The sequence below is a fragment of the Drosophila subpulchrella genome, chromosome 2R (assembly GCF_014743375.2).
Source record: "Drosophila subpulchrella strain 33 F10 #4 breed RU33 chromosome 2R, RU_Dsub_v1.1 Primary Assembly, whole genome shotgun sequence".
Classification (NCBI taxonomy): domain Eukaryota; kingdom Metazoa; phylum Arthropoda; class Insecta; order Diptera; family Drosophilidae; genus Drosophila; species Drosophila subpulchrella.
The window spans coordinates 8,232,278-8,255,831 of record NC_050611.1 but is presented as its reverse complement, the minus strand read 5'-3'; the positions used below and the strand labels follow the sequence as shown (position 1 = coordinate 8,255,831).

The following is a 23,554-nucleotide window of genomic DNA, read 5'->3' as shown; positions in this document are numbered from 1 at the left end:
TTAACGTATTTATTATATATAAATATAAAACGGTTTGGTTGCAAACAATAAAATTATACAGATTAACGTAGTTTTATTTATTATTCCTTATAAAGTCGAAGAGCCATTTTCTCGTCCGTTTGTTAATCTACATCTACACTAAGAAAACAATAAAAAAGTAAAAATAACCTACATATTGAATTCGAATTTTCTTATTACAAATTTGAAATAAATGTAGTTAATACAAATTATATTAAAATGCTTGACTTAATTTTAAAATATTTGAATAGAGGCTAAAAAAAATATATTTATTTTAAATAGCTTGGCTTTATTTAATAATTTATTTTGTTTATTTTTTTTATGGTTATTCAATATTATTCAAAATTTATAGTCAATTAATATTTATATATTTACTTAAAATATTTTATGTCGTTAAATCAAAGTTCAAATATATAACCATGAAGGTTAAATTGAATAATTCCATATTTAAAATTAAAAAATAGAAGAAAAATAAGGGGAAAATATAAAATTAGATTAAACGTTCCTTAAACAAAGTTAATTAAAATATTAAAGTGTCACACCTATTCCACTCTGCTCCTGGCCAAAGTCCTTGAGCGCGCCGCATTGGAAAAGTTGGCATCGAAGGCGGGCACTCGATTTCGACCCGGGTGAAAGTGGAAAGTGGGCGGCGTGGGCGCTTGTGGGCGGCGGCCAGTGGGCAGGGCACTTTTCACCTGCTTCGGCTGCAGCTGGAGGCGCGCCACCCGGTCCACGGACATGCTCTTGGGCCGCCGGGCCAGATAATTGTGGACGTGGCTGTTGGAGCCGTGGGCGATGTTCAAATTGACCAGGTACTCCTGCAGCTGCGCCTTCAGCTGGCCGTTCTCCGCCTCCAGGCGGCGCTTCTGCTGCTTCAGGCAGGCCACGTCCACGGCCACGTTGTTAACCCGCCGCCAGAAGGTCTCCATTTGGGGCACCACGGCGACCTCGTCCTGGAAAATGGGATTGCAAATGTGTTTGTTACTTTAATCATGCTGCATAAATGTGAACCCACTTTAAGTAGATCAGTGGCTGGATCAGAGAGGGCTCCCCTATCATGACCCTCAATTTCACGTATCTCGATAATCTCGCGGGATATTTCCGGCAGCTGAAACATCTTCTCTCGCTGCGTTTCCATCTTGGCACAGACCGCCGACAGTTGGACCAAAGTCTCGCCCTTGCCAACGGTCTCCTGCAGGGATTCCAAGGCATTGTAACTCTCCACGGACATGAGCTTGAACGCCTGGTGATCCCGGGCCACCTCCTGCTCCACACAGGTGCGCAGCTCCCTCAGGCGTTCCGTCAACTGCTGTTTGATGGCTTGCCGCTGCTCCAGTTGCCCCTGCTGCTTAATATAGAACTCCTCGGAGACCAGTCGCAGGTTGGCCAGTTGGTCCACCAGGTGCTCGATTTCGTGGGTCTGCTGGCTGATCTGGAAGGCGGCCTCCTCGTCCCGCTGCTTGAGGTCTACGTACTCCGCGTAGAAACCCTCGATGTGCTGGCAGTAGCCGGCCAGGACAGCCTGGTACTCCTGCCACAGCTTCTCCAGCTTGGACTCACCCCTGGAGGTAATCTGCTCCAGTTGCAGATGCATCTGGAAACAGGGAAATAATTATATCAGTTGGAAAAATAGCTTATCTTGTGATATTAAATCAAACAAAAATACATCTTAACGAGGTAAAAGTCTAGTGACGATCGCACCTTGAACACCCACAAATTTTGTGACGAAAGTGTATGTATTATTCGATATACTAAGTAAACTTTTGAAAACTAATATCAATATTATTCAATTGGTAATGCGATGCTTTAAATTTCTATACTAGTTTGCACAAAACATCATAACTTTAAAGCCGCCCAAAGGTCGAGTTATGACACTTTCAGGCAAAAGGCACGCAATTTCAAACTGAAGATTGATATGTGACTTTGTATGCCAGTCATTCTGTAATTTCGGATGTCACTCTCCAGAACTATAAATAACGTGGGCCTAAGTACTTCCCCCATCAGTTCACGAGATGCACCTGTTCGCTGTGCTGCTACTTTGCCTGAGTTGCTGCTGCTGCTTCATTTCCGGCCTTAAGTGCCGATCCCAGGAGGGAGTGGGCGAGGCGGAGATCAAAAGGACGATACGCGGATGCATGCATCGGCAGGACGACAACGAGGATCGTGGACGAGGAGGGCAGAGCAGACCAGGGAGCGACGGCTATGGATTCGATTACGAGAGGGATCAGGATGAGGAGCAGGAAAGGGATCGAAGTCAAGGCGGCAGGGTCATCTACAGCAACCGAAGGCCAAGAGGACTAAGGCAGCCTGAGAGCAGAAACAACACTGGCAGCGATGGAGGTCAGTGTGTGGCCCAGTGCTTTTTCGAGGAGATGAATATGGTATGTGTCCTAGGACGAAAATCTACTTTGAATATCTACATGTTCCTTATTTCTAATTGATAAGATCAGATATAATGATCATTTTTATGAAATTCAGTAACAATTCTATATATATACGGGGCGTATTATTTTGATATGTTCGCCATCTTGCTTTTTGCTCTCTTTTTCTGTTTCGGAGAGTTTCAAATGTTGCTCTGTCGCTCTCACCCCGAGTATTTTATAGCTCTATTTTGCTCTATTCTCACTTTTTCGATAACAATTTGAGAGAATTTTTAAGGAGACTAAAATGATAGCGTATAGATACGGGGCGTATCACTTTAATTGTTCGCCATCTTGATTTTTGCTCTCTTTTTCTATTTCGGAGAATTTTGAAAATTTGTCTATCGCTCTCACCCAGAGTAATTTTTTGCTCTATTCTCTCTTTTTCGATATCGATTTGAGAGAATTTTTAAAGAGGCTAAAACGATACCCGATAAATGTACCATGCAAATATCAAATCGATCCTTGTTTCTTCTGTGCAATAATACAACATTAAATTCTCTTCCTCCCAGGTGGACGGCAATGGGATGCCCGACCGGCGCAAGGTGAGCTATCTGCTGACCAAGGACATTCGGGAGCGGGAGCTGCGCAACTTCTTCACGGACACCGTGCAACAGTGCTTCCGGTATTTGGAGAGCAGCGGAAGGGGTCGGCACAACAAGTGCTCGGTGTCCCGGGACCTGGTCAAATGCATGTCGGAGTACGCGAAGGCCCAATGCGAGGATTGGCAGGAGCACGGCAACATGCTCTTCACTTAAACTTACCCCACTTTTTAGATCTTCGCAGCGATCCAGGAAACGCTCGTGGTTGTCCCGGATCCCGCCATCGGTGTTCTCCTCTAGCTGGTAGAAGACGCACTCCAGTTGCTGCTGCTTCTGGGCATGCATCTCCTTGAATCCTGCGGAGTCCTGCTCCCACTGGCTCAGCACCGCCTGCTTGTCGTCCTCGTAGATGGTGCGGAAGAACTCGATGCGACTTCTATGGGTATCTAGGTTAGATATAGAAAAAAGTTGGGTTAAAAACAGACAGTTTTTCAGGGTTTCGGGTTGCTCTAATTCTATATTATTATACATTTATTGTCAGTAATGTACACACGAATACTCCATTATTTCCCATTTGTATAGATCTCGAAATAATTTACCACTATTTGTTATAAAAATATATTTCTGGAATCTAGTAGTTTCGAAGTCGAAAATGATGCAATTCAATATCTACGGTTTAAGAAAAATGCTTGGCTTGGTATTACTTAAAAACATTAAAATAGGTTATTATAATGTCTATAATACCATATGATTATAATATTTTATCTGATATGCCAAACTTACCAACGATTCTGGTGATGTTTTCCATATGCGACTGCTGCAGATTGGCATACATATCCTCGGTGGATTCAATGTGAGCAATGAGGCGGTGGATAACCTGATCTTTGCGTTTTAGTGCCTCCTGAAAGAAGGACTCCACATCGACAATCTCACGGCGCAACTCTTGGATTTTCACCTGACGCAAAATGCTGCGCCACTCCTGGTTGATTTTAGCCATGTTCAAGCGACCAAAAGCATCCTCCCTTTTCAGTTTGTTCTATTTGAAAAGGAAAAGAGACCTTACAGACTTTGTAATTTTAAAATTCATGGAATTATACCTTCATGTACATCGAAATAAGCTGCATTTTCCGACGTCTGGTCTCCTCCTCCATGTCGGCCCTCATTTGCAAATACCGGGCACGCTCCTCTTCGGACATTTTGGCCAATTTGTTGCCTTTTCCTTTACCCTTTTTGCCCATGATTTCGTTTTTTTATTTTTCCCAAAAATCAGCTTATCAAATTTCAAAGGCCAATCGCTGACTAATTAAGCGAGCAAGAGCCGCGCCTCGGAAAATAAATAACAATTTGATTGCCGGCGTTGCCATGACTAGATTCACCAACTCCCCATTAGTTTGCCCTCCGTCGCCAGGTTTGTTGCCATAATAATGGATGCGAATTAAATTAATGCGGAACATTGCAAAACGCCATTAGGGCTGTCCATCAAAGGGGAACCATTTGGCATATAAAACGGTGGAAAAGCGAGGTTAAATCGCTGGAAGCTGTCATCATGCTGAGAACTGGCTTTGTGATTTGTGTGGTTCTAACACAGCTTTTGGTGCGAATTTATTGCATTGTTTACAATTTGTAATTGCATTAAACGAATTTTCGGAAGGTGGTTATCTTTATTTAGATCCATTTATTAAATATTAAATAACGGAAACAGAATGGATCTAAATAAAAGAAACTAACTCCAAAATATTTAAAATTTATTAAATATTAAATACTGTAAACAGAAGGGATCTAAATAAAAGATACTAAAGATAGAACTCAGTGTTATTTTAAAGTTGATATGATATCTTTGCATAATTCCTAATTTGATTTATCTTTTTCTTAGAATGAACTCTTGGCTATTCGGATTCACTGCCGTCACACGGACAGTATTCATGAGGAGAACATTCACCACTGCTGCCAGCATCCCGATGGTCAAAACGAAGTCACTGAAATGTGTGCCAAGAAGACCAACTTTCGACTGCCGAATCCCGATGAGGAGGCCATCGAGGATGTGACGGTGGACCAAGCGATGGTCGGAACCTGCTGGGCGAAATGTGTCTTCGATCATTACAATCTAATGGAGAACAACACCCTGGATATGGTCAAGGTTCGTTCCTATTACAAAAGGTACCATACATTGGATCCGGAATATGAAACAGAAATGCTGAATGCCTATGAGAGATGCCACTCAAAATGTGAGTTCAATTTTGTGTCCACATTCTTAGAATGTAATTAGTAATTATCCTTTATAGCTGAGGATGCCACTGAGCAGTTTCTATCGCTTCCAATTGTTAGGGCCTTTGCCACCTCCAAGTTCTGCAAACCAACCTCCAGTATTATTATGTCCTGCGTTATCTACAACTTCTTTCATAACTGTCCAAAGAGTCGATGGTCGAACACCACTGAGTGCGCGGAAACTTTAGCCTTTGCCAAAAAGTGCAAGGATGTGCTGACAACAATGTGAAAAAAAATTGTTCCATTCTAAAATGGTAGTAAAGCAATAAATATCAACATACATAATAATAAATTAATTATAAATAATATATGGATTTCTTGGTACTGCTGATCTTATGTCTATACTTAAGCTAACAAAATGACTTCTAAAAACTCCGCCCAAAAGGTTGTGATAAAAATATTTTTACAACCGTTTTTGTTGGCTTAAATACAGAGCATTTGCGTATCCATGATTTGGGTTTGGGGGCCCCCCTGGGCATTTCCAATTTATTTGTATTACTATTCACCACTCCGGTGTTGTGGGGTACTTTTATCAACAAATGACAAATATCCTATCAACTTATATTGCTTATATAAACCTGCCTATTTACAATTTATGGGTTTCCTTATGTCTAAAAAACTACTAAGATAGATCGAATAATTTTTTATTGTATGTTCTTTATTTCCCAAAACCTCTATAGTGATTATTTACAAAGTAGCCAGCGAGTCCTGGCACTTCTTGCTGAAGGCCAAGGTGTCCTCGCACTCCTTGGTCTTGGACCAACGATCCGCCGGACAGTTGTGGAAGAACTGACGGATCACACAGGCCAGAATGACACTGGACTTGGGCTCGCAGTAGTGCTCGGACATCTGCCTGAATAGGGGCTTCGCCAGGAACGTGGAGGTAATCTCCTCACCTTGAGGAAAAACATTAAAAATATATACTTTAAGGCAAATATATCTGATACTCACTCTTGCCATGACAGTGATCAAAGGCGTTGATCATTTCCTTGACATATTCCGGATCGTCGGGGAACTTTTCTGTGAAATATGTTCTCACGGCATCCATGTCCAGGGCCTTGTCCTTCATGAGATTCAGTTTGCTAAAGACACATTTTCCAAAACAAGTGCCTCGGATTGCCCGGTCCGCTGTGATGTCCACCAAAGCCTCCTCGTTTTGATTGGGCAGCAGGAAATTAGTCTCCCTGGCACAGTCCTCGATTATATCATTATGTCCATCGGGATGCTTGCAGCAATAATGAATGTGCTCCTCATTAATGCCCTCCGGGTTTTCGCAATCAATTTTAATTCCACTAGCGAACTGAAAATACATTAAAGCAATCAGCCTTTATTTAAGCCAAAGGACTCACCCAAATCAAACTGATAAAGCACCATAGAATTGTGCACTTCATTGCTCTGCTGTTTCTGAAAAAACAGCTAATTTCAACTACTTATATAGTGACCACCCATATCGATTAAATATAAACAGGAAATCGCCATCAATTTCTCAAATGTCTAGCTATCAAACTGTCGCATATCACTTTTTCCGCTCGTTTAATTTCATCCATTACTAGGGACATTTGTTACATTTAATTAAGCAATGCAATTTGTATTTAAATTGATTTATACAAATAATGAGACCGCTTGATTTTATAAATGTTATGGCAATGGTAAGTTGATAACATACGAAAAGCGATGGTCAAGTTACTTAGTTATTGGATGATTTTAGTACTGGTGGCCATTGCGGAGGCACAGGATCTTGAAGAAGTCGAAACTGGAGGCGACTTAACTGAAGATAAATGCAACAAAAATGTGAGTTGGATTTGAAAATCTTTAAAATTAGGTTATTTATAAGATTTGAATTTAGAGGGATGGCTGCTGCTCTGAGCTTTATATAGGAGAAGAAGAGGACCTGGTGAAATGTTTCGTTATTCACTCGCCCAAATTACCAGCGGATGGAGATAGTGACTTGGGAAAAACCCTAAGCTTTCTATCGGTGGGTATATAATATACACTATAGTTCGTGGTTAGATACTTCCCGTTGAATTGATTATATCTAATTTTACTAAAACACAAAAATATTCAAATTCAATTTTTAATCATACTCCACAGTGCTTTGTAGAGTGTCTGTACAAGCAAAAGAAGTACATTGGTAAGAGCGATACCATTAACATGAAGATGGTCAAGCTGGATGCAGAGAAGATGTATGTAGACAGGCCTAAGGAGAAGGAGTACCATATCGAAATGTATGATTACTGTCGCAAGGATGCAGTCGGAGTTTATAATCTTTTAAAGGCAAGTCCCGGAGCAAAGGTTCTTCTGAAAGGCGCCTGTCGTCCCTACCTATTGATGGTCTTTATGTGCATGAGCGACTATCATCAAAAACACGAGTGTCCCTACTTCCGCTGGGAGGGCACCACCAACGCGGGAACGAAGGATCAATGCGAGGAGGCCAAGTCCAAGTGCTATCTAATTGACGGAATAACGCTGCCCACAAAGAGTCCCCTCTGAAATTACTGAAATAAATGTATTTGCTGAATCCTTATGACAAAAATAAAATGTAATGCGGTAATATGATTTATTTACCTTACTGGCATGCAAACTCAGTATGTCTTTTTGTTTTAATCACACATTATACACCACTTACTCGCACTGATGTATGAATTTGATGTTCGCTTGGCTGAAGTGGCGGACCTGGATGAGATTAGCAAGCTGATCCGATCGCCGGGTGTCAAGTGGTTCGGCAACATCCGTCCAAAGTTTCGGGGCAAGCACACCCTGTTCCATTCCTATCAGACCTACAGGGTGGTGGCCCTTTGCAGGCAAACCTCTGAGTTGGTGGCCTACGCCGAATTCCGGAATTTTCCGTCCATCTCAGCTTTGCCCACGGATTGCTGGCTGGAATGGCTATCTGTCAGATACTGGTATCCTATCTATGCAATCGTAATGCTCTACAGTGTAAAATATCTAATTCGCCATTAGTTTGACAGTGTCCATTAGCTGGCTGAATGCTTTGTTCTTTAACTTTTGCATCTACAAGAGCGAGTACTCCGCTGTTCTCGTTGAAATCATTAAGGAGGTGTTGTACAGGGAGAACAGGGTGTGGTATCTGATCGCAGTAAGGACTCCGTATGTGCGACAACCTTCCCACTTTAATGAGACCTTTGACGATTTGGAAAAAATTGCCTCGGTGTTTTATCCGCACGAGTTTAGCACGGAGAACAACTCTAACACGCAGTCATTATATATTGTACATCGGTTCGACATACTGCCCAGGATTACTTACCGGAAGGCACTGTAAGCTTTATTGGCTATTTAGCTTTTCAAAGTAGCGAACTGGAATTCCATCTTAAAAACAACATTAATTTCTTAACTGTACATATTTTGGTTCCATTTAAAATTTAACTTCAACAAAGAGAAGTGGTACTTAAACTTTGCGAACTGCAGATATATACCCATTTTATTTAACAGCGTTTCTTGTTCCATTTATAATCTTTTAATCCAAAAAAGAGAACGCCAGATTTAGCCATATATTTTATATTATTTTCCTCTTTTCCTCATGTATTTTTAATATATTTTTTTAAGACCCGAAGACAATGATGATATAATAGCACTCCAAGCGGTTGAGATGCCCGAACTCCGTGAGGAGCTGGGAGATTTCTATATAGCCGAGGAGGTGATGAGGCAGGACGCCGATGCCGAAAAGAGTTTGCTGGTTGTGGCCGAGACAACCAATCAATGTGAGGAGACCGACTTAGCCATCTTTCTGTGGTTGACCACGGACATAGACATCCTGTTTTATGTGCAAAACTACGAGGTGGAACAATTCGGCAACCTGGTGAAACCCGTCGATAGCAAGTCCTTCCACTATGAGACGATGACGGTGTCGTAAGTTATCGATCCGTAAGTGGACAGAGTACGTCCTTATCATGTATCCAACAGCTCGGTCCAGCGAAGAGCAGAGGCCAGTATGTTCACCACAGATGCCCTGGAGGATTTGGATGCCATGACGATCCTGGGAGGTCTGCAGAAAATTGACAGCGGTATGAGGTGGGATAACGTTTTAAACTGACAAAATATCAGAACACATATTGTAGCCTTTAAAAAAGAATAGTCAGCATGGTCTGATAAATATTTAAATGTATATTAGGGTAAATATACACATATCTTAACAATCAAGAAAGTAGGTAAAAGCATATTAATTGCCTAGAGTAAGAAAGACTTTTAGTCTATAAAGGCAAAAAAATATTTTTATTCATATCTCATACTTTTTTAAGTTATGGGAAAATAATTCTATTTATTTGTAAAGAAGCAATTTTGAAGATTCAAAGTAGCATTTTCACCATAGTGCATCCGGGACTTGGTTGTGGGTGGTTTTCGAAGCCCCTTTTTTGTAGAAGTATGCAACTTTCTTCTCATTTGTATCCCCAAGTGGGTGGCTTTGAACCCCTAACTCGCTTATAACATTATAATTTTATTTCAATTGTTATATGTAATGCATTTTTCTCAACAGTGTGGCCAGCGTTGGAAAGATGAAGGTAAGCTCCATTGGTGGGACAATTGACGATACTGTTGCGGCGAGCGAAAACAAGTTTTATATGAGGGAATGCCTGTACTCCAAATTCAAGTACATTCTTGAGAGTGAGTTCTAGTGTTGATCCTGAATCTCCCGGTTCCCAACCTTCGTCCACCTAGAACTTCGCAGCACCGAGTACTATTTGCGGCACGAGCAGAACGTGATGAACTTCATATATCCTACCGGAAAAGAGCCTGCAGGACCGGCAGCTCGGGAGGCGGCCTCAAACGTTTTCATCCTGAAGTGTATTGTGGCGCGACAGGACTTTCCATTGCCACGCCTCTTCAACGCAATGGTGGCCATGTTCGGGGCATATCCGGATAGGGACTACTGCATGATGGTAATGAACGCTAAGAACAAGGCCAACAAGAGCAACCTGGAGGTGTTGCAGTACTTTATGGTAAAACCCAGTTTATTTTAAAATATCCTACAATATTTTAAAAACTAACATGCATTTGAATATAACAAAGACATAAATCTCTTAAGCATATTATATATCCTTATGGGAGATTCCGAGAGAGAACTCTGTTAAAACTATGTTATGGTTTGTCTTATTAATTTTTAGTTAACTCTTTTGTATATAGTTTATTATCCAAGTAATCTAGGTCTTATTCCCCAGCCCGTGGTCTCAAGACCAAGTGATGTGAGCAACCTCGACGAGGTGTACATTACCCATCGGAGCACCATCTTTGGGGATATTAGCCTGTACAAACTGGAAAAGGGGGATGTGCCCGTGGTGCAAAAAATGGCCCTGGGAAACTTGGACGCAAAGGAACATTCCGCCGATTCCAGCAGCAGCACCAGCAGCTTCTCATACTGCTCCAAGATTAACGAGCGGGCGGAGCAGGAGCACGAGCTTTATTTTCTGGATGCCATAATGAAGGATGTGCTGGAGAACGAGTTCAGTGAGTTTGCGGTCTTTACGATTCGGTGCGGAAACTCCACGAGATCGGCCAAGGAAAACACTTCGATTGGTTTTGTGGTGCTTCGGCAGTTCCACAGCCATGCCAAGCTCTTCGACCACTACCACCTGCCCAGGCACGACAATCATTTGGATCGACGAAGGGCCGAGATCATATCGGTGCGATTGCATCCCCTCTTCTTGGTCAGCGCCGATCTGATCTTCAGGGATTTGGCCAGGAAGACTAATTTCTATGATTTTTACTTCATCAGTGCTTTCGATGTAAGTTGGTGGGGCGCTGAGCATATGATCTTTTGAAAAAAATACTCTGCAGGGTTATAAGTACAGCAACGACCTGAAGAAAATGATGATGGTTTTAGAGCCAAAGCCCGTTAAGAAGGCTCCGGTTTTTTCCGGAGTCAACGTGGATCAGAAGAAGCCTAAAAGCCGGTTGCATGTGCCCACTCCCGATTTCGCCAAGGATTATCTGATCATCTACCGTCATAAACTTAATCCGGTCAAGTGGTTCACCAACAGCAGGAAACTGGTCATAATTGGTTTCGGTGCACTGACCAAGGCTTTTCTGCGACAGCTCGTCTTTCAGTGGAATAGCAAGGAGTGAGTTATTCTATTTAGACTATCCTATCCTATCCTATTTAGGGGTCAGCAATCGTATAGCTTTTGACTGCGATATGATATGTGTGAAGCAATTTAATTTTATCGATCCTCTCGATGCTGATGCTTTATAGAAGCGAAAAATTATGTTCTCCCTGTTTCATATTTTCTTGTTTTAATAATATTCCTTAGCCACAAAAATTCGGAGAACTTCACCTGCTTAAGTCGACTTCAAGTTACTGTGATATGTAGGGCGGGAGTTGTGGAGGCGGATTACGACAGCCTTTTCAAGTGTCCCTATTGCACGAGCACCCTGGGATGCTATCTTTCCTATCAGAACGAGTCCTGCTTCGTACGGGATTGTTGTTTGCGAATTGACTTGCGCTACTGGGTGCACTTTGTACCAGGAAAGGTGCAGCAGATTAATAGGTAGGATAAAGGCCCAATCGAATATTACCAACCGCTTACCCAATTATTATGGTAAATACACAGGGAGAAGAAGCTGGTGAAACTGGAGACCTGCGAAATACACTACGACACCCTACTGCTAATGTGTGACCGGATGTTCGTGCTTCGATCTCCGGAAACGCCGGTAACCACCGGGAGACCCAGCAACCTCGTCGAACTTAACTTCCGTCTGAACAAGTTCTTGCTATTCTACAAAGTCCGCGCTCTTCTGGAACATATGCCGCGAACCTACTTGGTCCTGGTGTATGGTTCCAATTTGTACACCTATGAGTGCATTGCATTTCTCATTGGCCATGGCGTCGATTGTTCGCGGATGGTCTTCGTTCAGCCTCATCGTTACACCGGCAAGGAAGCGGATACGAAGGAAAAGAATCCGTACTGGGACAAAAACCTACAACTCATCCTGGATGAAATCCTTGAGGATAAAGGCGTCTCGATCTTTATAGACTACGACTTTCACCACTACAACCTGCACAAATCTTCGAACTTCATTATGGAGGTAATATTTCAGCATTTTCCCAGTCGAAAGCAGGCGACCTTCGAATGTGATCTGTTTATCTCCTTTGAGGAGGGATACCTTAACCAAAGGCACAAGCATTGTGAGTATCCTTAGGCGTTATACTGATTATATCACCAACAATTTCTCTTTAGGGCTAAGGGCTGCCAAGATCGAGTTTGAAGGCAACGAAATTCTGGTAGACGAGCAATACCGGACCAATGATCCTGATATCTATGCATTTGGCAGCTTTGTGAAGATCCGGAGGACGCCGAACTACCAGTACAGGTTTGTCAGTGAGCGGGAGTTGGCCCGCAAGGTGAGAAAGGCCCATCTAGAGATCTAAAATATATTCTAATAATCTCATTGTGACTATTAGATTTTACACTACTTGGGAATCGTTACCCAGAAAAGTTTCGAAGATCGATTCTCAGAGCCTCTGCTCTTTCAGGCAATTCTGCCGATGCGCTACTACATCACAAAAGTTACCATGCCACGCAGATATCTCCAATCTTATTTGAATGTCACGGAAAACTGCAATATGACTACTTACAAGAACTATACCTTCTGCCGTGTAGGATTATCCACGCATAAGATGGTGGATGAGATCGTAGTGGTGACGAAAATGGTGACGTCTCCTGTTTTGATAAGCTATACTACTGTATTACTCATTTCTTTTCCCCTTTAGGAGTGCCACTTGGACTTCTTGCAGCACTTTTGTGGCAAGCACGAGATGCTGCTGAACAATCTCAAGTCGCGGTTTAAGGCCCGCACGATTCACAACTTTCTGAAGTATTTTCAAGAGCCCTGGACTGAGTTGATCATGCACGAGAACTTTGAGGACCTTCAGGAGGAAAATAGGGCACTTCTCACTCCCATGGCTTCTTCTGCGCTTTCAGTAGGTCTATAACATGCTTAATAATCAAACTTAAATCATTATATAATGGTTTTTACTTTACAGCGATCAGAACGCAGTGCCTTGGGTGATGTAACCGATATGGATTTCTTTACGCTGAACAAGCGCTACATCGAGATCAAACTACTTTCTTTCCTGAGAGATCATCGCCGAGACTTTCTACATAAATTTGCCCTTCCCGAGGATTTCCACAAATTGGATCTGCCCGAATTCGACCGACACTTGGAGACGGAGGAGGAGAGTGATGTGTCATCGGAATCGACAGAGACATAGTTTTCAGAAGCTAAGCAGTCCGTTTCTGTACTTTCCGATTTCCTTGTGCAGTAGTGAACCAACTCAAATACACGTTGAACAAAATTTTTTTGATAAAATGCCCCTGCCACAAGACAATACTTTAATCGTCGCAGCGGGAATTCGGGATGTGAGGCGCATAGAGGATCTCTTTGAGGCCAAGAACACTTGGCACTTTGGGGTGAAGGACACGCCGCCGCTGGATACCTTGTTCGTTAGGAACCAGGCGCAGCGGTTGTTGGTCTACAACAAACAGGAGTTTCACCTACTGCTGGCCTACAGCGAGTTCGCCAACCATCCAAATATTCCGGTTCTGCATAACGATCTCTGGCTGCACTGGCTAAGTGCTCGGTTTTGGTACGTCAGATTGAGAGTATCTTCCACCCAGTAGGTCCCTAATGCAACTGCCACAAAAGCCTAGATCTCCCCATCACGCTGCTCAATTCAATCTTTTTCAACTTCTTCATCTGCAAGGAGAGCCAGCCAAGTATTCTCAAAAATATCATCTTGGAGGTCTTCTATAATGAGCATTTGGTCAGCTATGTGCTGGTGGTCAAGCCCCCGGATTGCCCACCAGGCCAATATGAAGCCGTTCAGGCTTTGGGTAAAACCTATTACCCAAAGTACTCAAAAGTCTCTGAGCAGAAGCATCTCCCCGCTGTCATTGTGATCCAGCGGCTGAACATCATGCCAGTTATCTCCTTTCGCAAGGCGCTGTGAGTTGTTCGCATGAATCTTTATCCAAGCCCCTATTTTCCTTCCTTACAGACCCGAGGACAATGACGATATTGTCGAGATGATTGATTCCGAGGATCCGGAACTGCGGAAAAAGCATGGAGACTTTTACATTGCAGAGCACTTGCTGAATGTGGATGGTTCTGAGGAAGATGATAAGATTATAATTGCTGAGGTAAGTAGGTGTTATCTTTCTTTACTTTATACTAGAAATGCATTATTCTGCAGTTTGAGGAGGAGATTGCGGATAATGTCAAGGGCGCAGGCCTAATGTGGTTATCGGACTCAATAGATATTGAAAATCTGGCCACAAACTTTCACTTGGAACGTCTGGGTAACTTGGCGCGATATACACCAGGAATAAAACATGCTCGTGTGCATTTCGACGTGCTGTTAGTTGTTAAGAAACTTGAATAGGGTTATTTATTTAAACGCTTCATTTTTATAGCTCAGTGGAGCAAAGGTCGTTTAAGGAGTTGTATAGCAAGTCGCAAATGGAAGTAATATATAAAACCAGAGAGAGTAAGATAAACCAAGATGGACAAAATGGACAAGATGGACAAGATGAAGCGAAGAATGTTTTGTTCAGAAAGTATAAGCATATTTATGATGGTGAGTTGGGATAAATTCATAGCTTGTTTCTTAAAATAAATATTCAAATATTAGAACTCCGTAAGGCAAACTACTATATGAAAGCCTGTCAAGACAAACTGGAGATCGCTTTCGATTTGCCACCTGGCGAGCACTCGCACAGCGAAAGTCGGCTGCAGCATCTGGGAAAGGCATCCAATGGATTCCTGCTGAAGATGTTCCAGTTGCATCCACTGGTACGCTTTGAGTACACATACTACTGCTTGTCAGCCATGTTCAGTGCCTTTCCGGATCACGATTACTGTGTGACAATGGTGCCAGCCACTGTATCTACGAGTCCTTGCCAGCGGGAACTGCTCAGGTTCTTTTTGGTAAGTGATGAAACTCGAGTTCTAGAAATTACATTTTCCTAATTTCGTATCCCCTAGCCGGTTGCCCATCGTCCAAGTAGCTCCGTGTCTGAAAATATGTTCGTTGCTCATCGAAGTACTTTGTTCGGGGAACTTCGTGTACAGCGCTTTGAAAGACAGGAGATTGATGATGTTAGAACCATCATAAGCTCGCAAGGCCGCAAAAGGGACACATTTTTGGATGATGAACTTGGTGATGGTAATATACTTGACGAATATACGCAGGAGGTTCTGGGCATTTTTGATGATATCATTGATGAAATCCTCGAGGATCCCATGACTGATCTGACCTGTTTCACCATTCGTTGTGGTCAATCCAAAAAGCACACCGACTGTCCATTGGTGGGCTTTCTGATTCTAAGGTGGTACTAACAATTTTCTCTAATATTTATATTAAACCCATCCCTATATGTTACCTTTAGCCCCTTTTTGATTTATGATGACTTTAGCAAGGTGTTTATGATGCCACGAGATCAGTTCTCGCTGATGCACAATCGTGGAGAGATCGTCATGTTCAGGCTGCACCCTTTCTTCCAGATGTGGTGCAATCCGATTCTTCGCACAGTGGCTTTGTACGATAATTACCGAGAATTATACTATATGAACTTCTTTAATGTTTGTTCATTTTGCGTTCAAAAATGTCATCGAAAATAATAACAGAACTCCTAATTCTAGGGAATCTCGCTGCCCAACGATCTGATGTACAACATGATGCCCGTGGAGCCTCGCCGCATGAAGAAGAATCTTTTCCACTACAAGTGCTTTTCCTTCAAACGACGGGTATCAAAAGCTTCCCGCACTTCTACTGTTGATATCTGCATCAGCCGCCTGCGGCTCTTCTGCCACAATCTTCAGCCCACCATGCACATGGGTGGGAAGAACTCCCTGGTAATCGTGGGTGTTTCGCACACAAGCCTCGCCTTTTTGCGCACCGTCATCTTCGCCTGGAATTCTAAAGAGTGAGATTTATCATGCCAACGATATTAGTTAGTCAATGAATTGTTTAATGTATTAGTTTGTTTTTAAATCAGCTTTTGCAAATGTTTAGAGTGTGCATTTCAAGATTTTTTTGAAATTTACACTTTCATTTGTTGTTTCAGCTGGCAAACTGGGATCTTAAAAATTTTAACGACACAAAATAATTAAATAATAAAAACTATAATTATCATTTCATTTACGAAGGTATAAACTAATTTGTACATTATTTCTCCATCAGCTTGATCAACTATAAAAAGTACAACTGCCTGCCCATGGTGGACATCACAGTGATCGTGGGTCATGGAGTTATGGAATCGGCCTACGATTCCGAATTTTCATGCAGCTACTGCGCGAATGGTCGGAACTGCTATGTGGACACCGGGAACTTGAATCCCTTTGTGAGGGATGTAATGCAGCGTATGGATGTGAGGCATTGGGTGCGTTTTGTTCCCGGAGTTCTCAAGTCTATAAAGAGGTGAGAGTCTTCTGATGCTCAAAAACTCAAGTATTGGCTGTAGATATAAAAAGAATAAAGCACTTTTCATAATTGAAAATTGTAAGACAAGAACTCATCTGAATTTAATCAATGTTTTAAAATGTTTACTCATCCGTTTATTTCTTATTATAATCTCTTTAGGCAGGAAAAGATAGTAGAACTAATGGACGGCTGCAAGTTGTACTACGAGAAGCTGGTCCTGATGGCTGCCACGAGGTTTGGTTTTCAGGACAAAGAATTTAGAGGGCATCCGATGCCAATAAACTATGTGGTCAATAATCATCGCCTGGACAGGATTATTTTCTACCACAAGGTTCGCGAAATGGTTGAGTCTATGACGAACTTTAACATTATAGTCTACGGGTATACTTTGTGCGCCTACGAGTGCCTTCACTTTTTGGTCACGCATGGCTGCAATGCCCAGAACATCACATATGTGCAGCCCCATGTGCCGGCGGTAATGGAAGAGCTGGGAAATCCCGAGGTGGACTCTCGACTGGATCCGATTATCCTGGAAATGGTAGCCGATCTGGGGATCACAGTCCACTTGTCCACCAACTATAGCCAACTTATTCTGTGCCAAGAGAACATGTATATCGAGCAGGTGGAGTTCATAACGCATCCAAGTAGAAAAAAAGTTCTGCTGGATTGCGATCTATTTGTGAACTATAATGGGAATACCATAAGCACAACTTTGGAAAATGGTGAGGTATTTCCAGAACATCGTTCTTTTCATCCAGTTTTTCGTCCTTTTCCAGTTCTCTCTAATGCAGGAATTGAGTTGAGTGACAGGAAGATCGTGGTAAATGCACGATATTGCACCAATGATCGCAACATTTACGCCGCTGGTAGAAATGTGCTAATGCTACCCAAACCCAACTTTCAGTACACTTTTACCAGTCCGCAAGAAATGGCTGAAAAAGTGAGTATATGTTCGTAGATTTCCTTTTGATGGCTACCTAGTCCTTGGTTCCTTAGTTGGCCTACGAATTAAACATGATAAAGATTGTGATGCAGTCGCGATACTCGAGGCCATTCATGTTCACGGGCATTCTGCCCATGGGCTATCAAATCATCAAGTTCACCCAACCGAAGCCCATGCTTATAGGTCAACTTCCCATCGATTTTTCCGAGAGCATGACCACCTACGAAAATGGGGACTTCTGCCGCATTCGCCTGAACAGAAAATTGATTGTCATAGAGATTGTGTGCGTCACCAAAAGGGTATGTTATTTTGGTTATAGGGATTAATAACCCGATTGACTTATAATAATCGTCAGCCGAAACGACTTTACTTCATGGAGTACTTTTGCGGCAAGCATGCAATGCTTCTGAATGATTTGCGTGGTCGTTTTCAGTCCGGTTGGGTTAGAAACTTCCTTGACTTTTTCCAACAGCCCTGGACAGAGCTCCTCATGCACGATAGATTCGAGGACCTTCAACTGAAGAATCGTAGACTTCTTCTGGCCATGCTGCTGATGAACAACAAGGATGCCAATAATGCCAGGAGCAGCTTGGAGAGCACTCAGCGGCAGAGGCTCGAGGAAAATGTAATCGATTTCGTTCGAACGTATCGCAAGGACTTCACCCATGAATTTGCTTTGCCAGAGGATTGGGGTGTCTTTAATCTATGATTTAGTTTGTCTTAGTTTTTCCATGATTCAATACTCCAGTACATAAGTTTTTGTATTACAAAAATAAATTTCAGATCGAATTGACAAAGAACTCAAATCTCCCAAAAATAATCTCAACGCAGGTATGTATTTATTGAATGATGTATTTTTGTATTGCATACAATGCTAAATAATTAAACCAATTGCAAGTTTTTACATTGCTCAACATATTAAAACTATAAATATTCGAAAGCAAAAGCCTTCGCTTGGGATTAGCCTAAAGATTTAGTTATTCGGTTCATTCTGTTTTTAAGTTAGCTAGTTCGATTAGTATAACATTTTACGCATTAGGTCTCATGGTTAGCTTAAGTATATATTCTACAAGGGGATGGATTCCAGACTTGTTCGGCTAGAGGGGAGAACAAGTTGGGGCTCGTCGCCGCGTTTGATTGCGGTTAATGGGCAGGGGGCTGAGGCCACTGGGGAAGACGATGACATGGTGGTTGAGCTGGCCTCATATGCCCTGTAAGAACCTTCGTAGCTCCTCCTCAGTATCGAAGATCATGACGGGGAAAGGCGAGCCTGGCACAAATTCGCCAGCCCACTTTACCTCTACTCGATAGTCGCCTGGTTCGGTTGGATCGTACTGAAAGTTTAAGATAATGTAGTTAGATATATTTTTAATGGTTTAAATTGTATATCTTACCTTGCAGAGTATGGTGCGATCTTTCTGACTCTCTCGCTGCATCTCCACGCGGAAAGCTCCTTTGGGTCCTCGAACACGAACTGTTAGTTGACCAGCTCCAGCTCCTCGAGTATCGCAGATAAAGCGGGACTGGAAGGTGGCTAGCACTCCATGCTCGATTCCAGGTCCATAGACACGAACCTAGTGATACAAAGGATATTTAAAGAAGTTAATAAGGATAGAGTTCCAGAGACTTCAATGTCAACCCACCTTACTGGCATCCGGTGCTCCGGCCACTTTAAGTGCGAACGGCGAGCCCGGAACATTTTGTCCTCCGTATTTAATGGTCAACAGATGGCGACCTGGTTCCTGGGGCTTTATGTTCAATGTAAAGGTCGCATCGCCGTGATCGTACAGTTCGCAATAGGCCACCTTGCGTACGCCGGCACAGTGGGCGGTGAGTTCGCCGGGGCCTGCTCTCCTGGTGTCTATCCAGGATTTGATGTCCTTGCCGACAATACCGTGACGCAGTCCCTCGCCGGATGCAATCACCTTGGAGGCATCCATGGAAGAACCCACTGCCACCGTGAGCGGACATCCCTTTACCAAACGACCGTTCCACTTCACGGAGAGATTCAGAGTGCCTGTTGTGGATTTCAGTGGCGTGTATGAGGCCATCCAGATGTTTTCGCTGGGCCTGGGTTGCGCCAAGCTCACTGGCAGCGATGTGTTGTCCTGGCTGGTGAGGATCACCTCAGGTCTACCGGCTGGCGCATTCGAGGCGTCAATGGTAAAGTGGGCCGCTTCTCCAGCTTGAGCTGCAGCCAACCCACGACCCATGAGCTGCACCTTATCCGCCGCCTGTTGGCCCGTGACAAAGGCACTCCTTGGACACTGGGTGATGGTCAGGCCGCTCCAGGTCAGATCCAAGTCATGCTCGCCGGCAGCCAGATTCTCGCCCGTGATGTTCAGGCACATCTTGCCGTCGACCAACTTGTCCACCGGTATTTCGATACCATCAATGCTGCAGACCAGCTTTCCCGGTCCCGCGTTCTCCACATCGAAGATGATGCGAGCGGGGAGAATCAGGCGGCCGTCATGGTCCACCAGAGTTCCCCAGCCACCCACTGGGGTGACCTTGTTGGACTCCACGCAACTGATGTGCCACGGTGATCCCGGCAAGCTTCCCCTGTTCGGACAGTTGGCTCGGATCTCGTATTTGCCCACCGATAGAATTGTGTACGAGATGCGCCACTCATTGTTGCCCAGCGCCTTGATCTTGGGCTCTATCCGTTCGCCATACTCATCCAATCGCTCGATTTGGACATTCGGGGCAATGGGGCAGTAGACCACAAAGGAGGCCTCCTTGTTTCGATGACACACCTCCAGTCCGTGGCCAGCGGCCCGGGCGTCGTTCCTCACTCCACTCGAGGAGGCGGTGAAGTTCAGCGGTGAGCTGGGGATCGTCTCTCCTCCGTACATCAGGGTCAACTTGTAGTTGCCCGGCTGCGAGGGCACAAACTCCACGTTGTAGACACCCTCGGATTGCTCGGCTATAAGAACGGGTAGACTCTGATTGCTGGGCGATATGGCGAAGGCCTCCAGTTCGGCGGTTCCGGCATTGTCCGTACGCACGGTGAAACTGTTGGGACTGTGGAGGGCCAGCGGTTCCTTGGTGACCCCTTGGGTGGTGACCTTGCTGCTGTCGAAGGACTCGCAGGTGAAGGGACTGCCGGGCAGGGGCTTCGATTGGTGCAGTACCTCTGTAGGGAGATAGGGATTAGAGTCTTGAATTTGAATAACATATTAGTACCTACCAATCACACACTGTCCCGGCTTGTTGATGGTGAACTCCGCCTGCAGGTGACCGTTCTTCGTCTGATAACATCTCACCGGCAGAGCTTGGCCTCCTGGTCCGGAAACCACCACATCGAACTCCCTGGCTGGCCTCTTGACCGTGTCAATGGCAAACGAAGTGGTCTTACCCACTCGAGACTGATATAAACCCAGTCCACTGACGCTGATCTCCTTGCCAGCACTTGCGGGCAGGACATTGATCTCCAGGGGCTTCAGCGAGATAGGCACTTCGTTGAACAGGATGCTGATCTTGTGGGGAGCCACACGGGTGGGTTGGTAGACTATCTCGTAGACCCCAGTCTTGCTGGGTCCCCGGATCGTGTGCGGCACTTCGGTGGCTCCACAGCGCACCAAAGCGGACAGGTCTCCCTGTCCAGCCTCGTTCAAGGACACTCCAATGCTGGCTGGCCGGTGGCAGAAGGCCTCGCTCACCTCGGTGATCTTCACCAGAGTGGGATCAAAGACGCACAGGGTGCGGGATCCAATGTGCTGACGGGTCTCGCGATCTATAAAGCGCAACGTGTAGTTCCCGGTCATGTGGGTACGGAACTCCGCCGTCTGCCTGTTAATCGAATATGGGACAGACTTCTGATCCGGTGAGAAGATCTCAACGATCTGGTCATCCGCCGGGAAGTCAATGGCCGCCAAGCTACCAATCTGAATGTGCTGCGTATGCTGCTGGATGTCCACGCGGAAGGGGCTGCCATCCACGGCCACCTCATTGAAGGTGATGTTCACGTAGTGGGGTTCCGTGCTCTGGGGCACAAAGGTGACATCGTAGAGACCGCGGGCACAGGCCACCACCTCTGCCTTGACAGTACTACTGTCGGTGGAGACCACCAGCTCCAGGGTTCCCTCACCAGCTCCTGCTGCATCCACACTGAAGGTGACTGGAACACCGAGGTTGGCTGGTCCATACTGCTGTTCCAGCCCACTGATGCTGACCCTGGACACATCGAAGACATTGCAACTGAAGGGGGATCCGTTTATGTGCTGGTCATTGGCTGTCACGCTGATCAAGTGACGACCCACGGTGGTGGGACGAAACGAGGCGGAGTAACTGCCTCCATCGTGCTGGCTCAACTGGCAGTGCTCATTGTCCCCCGACGGCGAGGTCACAAAGATCTGCGGCTCCACGCCCTCGAAACCCTCCAGTTCGAAGGTGTTGTCCATCTTGACGGCCGCCTGCTTCAGGCACTCTCCCATGGCCATGGCCCGGGGTAGTCCCATTGAAGGCGAAGCCGCTGCAGCGGCGATGTGACAGCTGAATGGCGAACCCGGCACCGGATGTCCATTGAATCGCACCGACAGCGAGTGGGTGGCCGCTTCCGTGGGCTTGAAGTTCACCTTAAAACGAGCATTGCCCTCGGATTGCACAAAGTTCGGTACGTTTTTACCATTAACGGCCACAATGATCTCCAGGTTGCCGGCCCCCGCCTGGGAGGCATTGATCCCGAAGCTCACGCTCTTGTTAACCACGCCAGCACGAATGTCTGTGACAATGACCTTTTCGGCGGAGTAGGCCTTCAGCAGGAAGGGACTGCCCTCCACATGACCTCCGCCGGGCAGGCGAACCTCCACGGAGTGATCGCCCACTTCCATGGGCTCGAACTTGACATTATAGCCCAGGGTGGACGAAGCCAGGGGGTCGATCTTCACGGGAACACTCCGCCTGGCAGGGCCCAGTACTTCAACCGTGGGCTTGGTGTCCGATTCCACCACGAACTCGAAGAGCCGACCCACGCTGACCTTGTCCATGGTCTCAGGGGATTGGATTCGAGCGGCGGCTGCCACGCGGCATGTGAAGGGGGAACCGGGAACATCCTGGCTATTGAAGCGCAGTTCCACGGTGTGACTCTCCGCCTCTCGGGGTGTGAAACTGATGGCATAGGTGTGCTGACCCTGGGCCTGGGCGGAGGTTGGGACCCTGCCTCCGTTTACGGTCACCTCCAAATTGCCGGGTCCCGCCTGGGAGGTCTCCACCAGGAAGGTGACAGCCTTGCCCACTGTGCCACTGCTCACATTCTTCACCTTGATGGCGCTGACATCGTAGACCTGGGATAGAAAACATTTTAATATCATTCGTTCTTTAGCAAACCCGTAATTTAAATAAACTTACTTATATAATTCAATTTATTTTACCCTTTTTAGGAAAATAACGATAAATGAAAATTGATTTATATGTGAACATTTATTTAACTCCTTTTTATTACTTTATAAAAATTAACATTTTAGGATTTTCTTGAAACTTTCGCTTTGGAACGGCCCGATTTCCTGTCATGTTAATGTTCCAGTTTGTTATTTGTTAAAGAAAGTGTACAAGAAGTCGCATTGTTCAGCTAGGGAAAATAGTTTTCTCAGTGTGATGTTAATCTTCGGAACGACAAATCGGTGTGACAAACCTGAATAAGAAGAGTAAACCTAACTACAAACGACATTTTTCCGAGTCATAACAAAGTGACAAACGATAGCATGACATTGAGATATTAACCCCTAGTCTAGATAAGCCTATAAACCAATTAACCCATTACTTTTTAGGCACATAAGAGAACAACAATTTTGCGTTAAAAATGCATAAGTAAGCTGTAAAATCTAGTAACTAGTAGAAAATTTCTGCATAAAATCTATAACTTAAAGCTTTCTAAAGGATGTATAAGGTAATTATAAAACCTCCCAAACTTTAAATACAAATTCATTTAATC

The 23,554-nt window shown here is 44.5% G+C and overlaps 8 protein-coding genes across 14 annotated transcripts in view; 5 read left to right on the top strand and 3 right to left on the bottom strand.

The window, feature by feature from the left end:
• Positions 1-560: 560 nt before the first annotated feature.
• On the bottom strand, positions 561-4,218 carry LOC119549699 (dynein regulatory complex subunit 2). Its single transcript, XM_037857923.1, has 5 exons — positions 4,078-4,218; positions 3,764-4,016; positions 3,203-3,426; positions 1,034-1,612; positions 561-971 (listed from the first exon to the last, which is right to left on the bottom strand). Exons 1-5 carry the CDS (start codon positions 4,216-4,218, stop codon positions 561-563), a joined length of 1,608 nt encoding a protein of 535 aa, XP_037713851.1.
• On the top strand, positions 2,031-3,344 carry LOC119550367 (odorant-binding protein 59a). The gene is made up of 2 exons (XM_037859009.1): positions 2,031-2,399; positions 2,951-3,344. The coding sequence occupies exons 1-2, from the start codon at positions 2,031-2,033 to the stop codon at positions 3,194-3,196; spliced, it is 615 nt and encodes a 204-aa protein (XP_037714937.1). The 3' UTR covers positions 3,197-3,344.
• Positions 4,219-4,526: 308 nt separating the features above from the next.
• On the top strand, positions 4,527-5,474 carry LOC119551871. The gene is made up of 3 exons (XM_037861465.1): positions 4,527-4,574; positions 4,854-5,205; positions 5,263-5,474. The coding sequence occupies exons 1-3, from the start codon at positions 4,527-4,529 to the stop codon at positions 5,472-5,474; spliced, it is 612 nt and encodes a 203-aa protein (XP_037717393.1).
• A 458-nt stretch (positions 5,475-5,932) lies between these two features.
• On the bottom strand, positions 5,933-6,636 carry LOC119551005 (general odorant-binding protein 66). Its single transcript, XM_037860059.1, has 3 exons — positions 6,595-6,636; positions 6,197-6,545; positions 5,933-6,141 (listed from the first exon to the last, which is right to left on the bottom strand). The coding sequence occupies exons 1-3, from the start codon at positions 6,634-6,636 to the stop codon at positions 5,933-5,935; spliced, it is 600 nt and encodes a 199-aa protein (XP_037715987.1).
• A 283-nt stretch (positions 6,637-6,919) lies between these two features.
• On the top strand, positions 6,920-7,735 carry LOC119549694. Its single transcript, XM_037857917.1, has 3 exons — positions 6,920-7,036; positions 7,092-7,220; positions 7,337-7,735. The coding sequence occupies exons 1-3, from the start codon at positions 6,920-6,922 to the stop codon at positions 7,733-7,735; spliced, it is 645 nt and encodes a 214-aa protein (XP_037713845.1).
• Positions 7,736-7,852: 117 nt separating this feature from the next.
• On the top strand, positions 7,853-13,503 carry LOC119551002 (cilia- and flagella-associated protein 61). Of its 3 annotated transcripts, XM_037860055.1 has the most exons (14): positions 7,853-8,148; positions 8,207-8,521; positions 8,810-9,112; positions 9,167-9,274; positions 9,738-9,865; positions 9,920-10,200; positions 10,420-10,983; positions 11,036-11,319; positions 11,509-11,745; positions 11,809-12,383; positions 12,436-12,599; positions 12,660-12,908; positions 12,969-13,178; positions 13,242-13,503. In XM_037860055.1, the coding sequence occupies exons 1-14, from the start codon at positions 7,880-7,882 to the stop codon at positions 13,467-13,469; spliced, it is 3,915 nt and encodes a 1,304-aa protein (XP_037715983.1). In that variant the 5' UTR covers positions 7,853-7,879; the 3' UTR covers positions 13,470-13,503. The 3 variants fall into 3 exon arrangements, 2 of the variants coding, with proteins under 2 accessions (XP_037715983.1, XP_037715984.1); XM_037860056.1 differs by lacking the exons at positions 7,853-8,148; positions 8,207-8,521 and having other exon boundaries at positions 9,094-9,112; positions 9,167-9,267; XR_005219517.1 differs by lacking the exons at positions 10,420-10,983; positions 11,036-11,319; positions 11,509-11,745; ... (3 more) ...; positions 12,969-13,178; positions 13,242-13,503 and having other exon boundaries at positions 9,167-9,267; positions 9,920-10,061.
• A 38-nt stretch (positions 13,504-13,541) lies between these two features.
• Positions 13,542-18,393, top strand: LOC119551003 (cilia- and flagella-associated protein 61). Of its 2 annotated transcripts, none has more exons than XM_037860057.1 (14): positions 13,542-13,844; positions 13,904-14,203; positions 14,256-14,397; positions 14,451-14,614; positions 14,671-14,834; positions 14,889-15,184; positions 15,242-15,585; positions 15,646-15,838; positions 15,899-16,182; positions 16,440-16,676; positions 16,839-17,401; positions 17,456-17,619; positions 17,676-17,921; positions 17,978-18,393. In XM_037860057.1, the coding sequence occupies exons 1-14, from the start codon at positions 13,567-13,569 to the stop codon at positions 18,329-18,331; spliced, it is 3,729 nt and encodes a 1,242-aa protein (XP_037715985.1). In that variant the 5' UTR covers positions 13,542-13,566; the 3' UTR covers positions 18,332-18,393. The 2 variants fall into 2 exon arrangements, with proteins under 2 accessions (XP_037715985.1, XP_037715986.1); XM_037860058.1 differs by having other exon boundaries at positions 13,703-13,844; positions 13,909-14,203; positions 17,978-18,392.
• A 65-nt stretch (positions 18,394-18,458) lies between these two features.
• LOC119551001 (filamin-C) overlaps positions 18,459-23,554 on the bottom strand; it is a 28,076-nt gene continuing 22,980 nt past the window's right edge. For all 4 annotated transcript variants that reach the window (XM_037860050.1, XM_037860052.1, XM_037860051.1 and 1 more), the window contains 4 exons: positions 20,813-22,907; positions 19,266-20,758; positions 19,017-19,196; positions 18,459-18,956 (listed from right to left, as the gene is read on the bottom strand). In XM_037860050.1, coding sequence (XP_037715978.1) covers positions 18,825-18,956; positions 19,017-19,196; positions 19,266-20,758; positions 20,813-22,907 — 3,900 coding nt within the window. In that variant the 3' untranslated portion in view covers positions 18,459-18,824. The remainder of the gene's footprint in view (positions 18,957-19,016; positions 19,197-19,265; positions 20,759-20,812; positions 22,908-23,554) is intronic.

Bases quoted from the DNA above. Each gene is read 5' to 3' on its own strand.
- LOC119550367 (XM_037859009.1), top strand. From the start codon at position 2,031: ATGCACCTGTTCGCTGTGCTGCTACTTTGCCTGAGTTGCTGCTGCTGC. The intron at 2,400-2,950 runs GTATGTGTCCTA...TCTTCCTCCCAG, and splicing joins TTTTCGAGGAGATGAATATG to GTGGACGGCAATGGGATGCC.
- LOC119549699 (XM_037857923.1), bottom strand. From the start codon at position 4,218: ATGGGCAAAAAGGGTAAAGGAAAAGGCAACAAATTGGCCAAAATGTCC. The intron at 4,017-4,077 runs GTATAATTCCAT...CTTTTCAAATAG, and splicing joins TTATTTCGATGTACATGAAG to AACAAACTGAAAAGGGAGGA. The intron at 972-1,033 runs GTGGGTTCACAT...CCCATTTTCCAG, and splicing joins CAGCCACTGATCTACTTAAA to GACGAGGTCGCCGTGGTGCC.
- LOC119551871 (XM_037861465.1), top strand. From the start codon at position 4,527: ATGCTGAGAACTGGCTTTGTGATTTGTGTGGTTCTAACACAGCTTTTG. The intron at 4,575-4,853 runs GTGCGAATTTAT...TCTTTTTCTTAG, and splicing joins TGGTTCTAACACAGCTTTTG to AATGAACTCTTGGCTATTCG. The intron at 5,206-5,262 runs GTGAGTTCAATT...TATCCTTTATAG, and splicing joins TGAGAGATGCCACTCAAAAT to CTGAGGATGCCACTGAGCAG.
- LOC119551005 (XM_037860059.1), bottom strand. From the start codon at position 6,636: ATGAAGTGCACAATTCTATGGTGCTTTATCAGTTTGATTTGG. The intron at 6,546-6,594 runs GTGAGTCCTTTG...ATGTATTTTCAG, and splicing joins GCTTTATCAGTTTGATTTGG to TTCGCTAGTGGAATTAAAAT. The intron at 6,142-6,196 runs GTGAGTATCAGA...TTTTTCCTCAAG, and splicing joins TGATCACTGTCATGGCAAGA to GTGAGGAGATTACCTCCACG.
- LOC119549694 (XM_037857917.1), top strand. From the start codon at position 6,920: ATGGTCAAGTTACTTAGTTATTGGATGATTTTAGTACTGGTGGCCATT. The intron at 7,037-7,091 runs GTGAGTTGGATT...ATTTGAATTTAG, and splicing joins AAGATAAATGCAACAAAAAT to AGGGATGGCTGCTGCTCTGA. The intron at 7,221-7,336 runs GTGGGTATATAA...CATACTCCACAG, and splicing joins AAACCCTAAGCTTTCTATCG to TGCTTTGTAGAGTGTCTGTA.
- LOC119551002 (XM_037860055.1), top strand. From the start codon at position 7,880: ATGTATGAATTTGATGTTCGCTTGGCTGAAGTGGCGGACCTGGATGAG. The intron at 9,866-9,919 runs GTGAGTTCTAGT...TCGTCCACCTAG, and splicing joins ATTCAAGTACATTCTTGAGA to AACTTCGCAGCACCGAGTAC. The intron at 13,179-13,241 runs GTAGGTCTATAA...TTTACTTTACAG, and splicing joins TGGCTTCTTCTGCGCTTTCA to CGATCAGAACGCAGTGCCTT.
- LOC119551003 (XM_037860057.1), top strand. From the start codon at position 13,567: ATGCCCCTGCCACAAGACAATACTTTAATCGTCGCAGCGGGAATTCGG. The intron at 14,204-14,255 runs GTGAGTTGTTCG...CCTTCCTTACAG, and splicing joins ATCTCCTTTCGCAAGGCGCT to ACCCGAGGACAATGACGATA. The intron at 14,398-14,450 runs GTAAGTAGGTGT...ATTATTCTGCAG, and splicing joins ATAAGATTATAATTGCTGAG to TTTGAGGAGGAGATTGCGGA.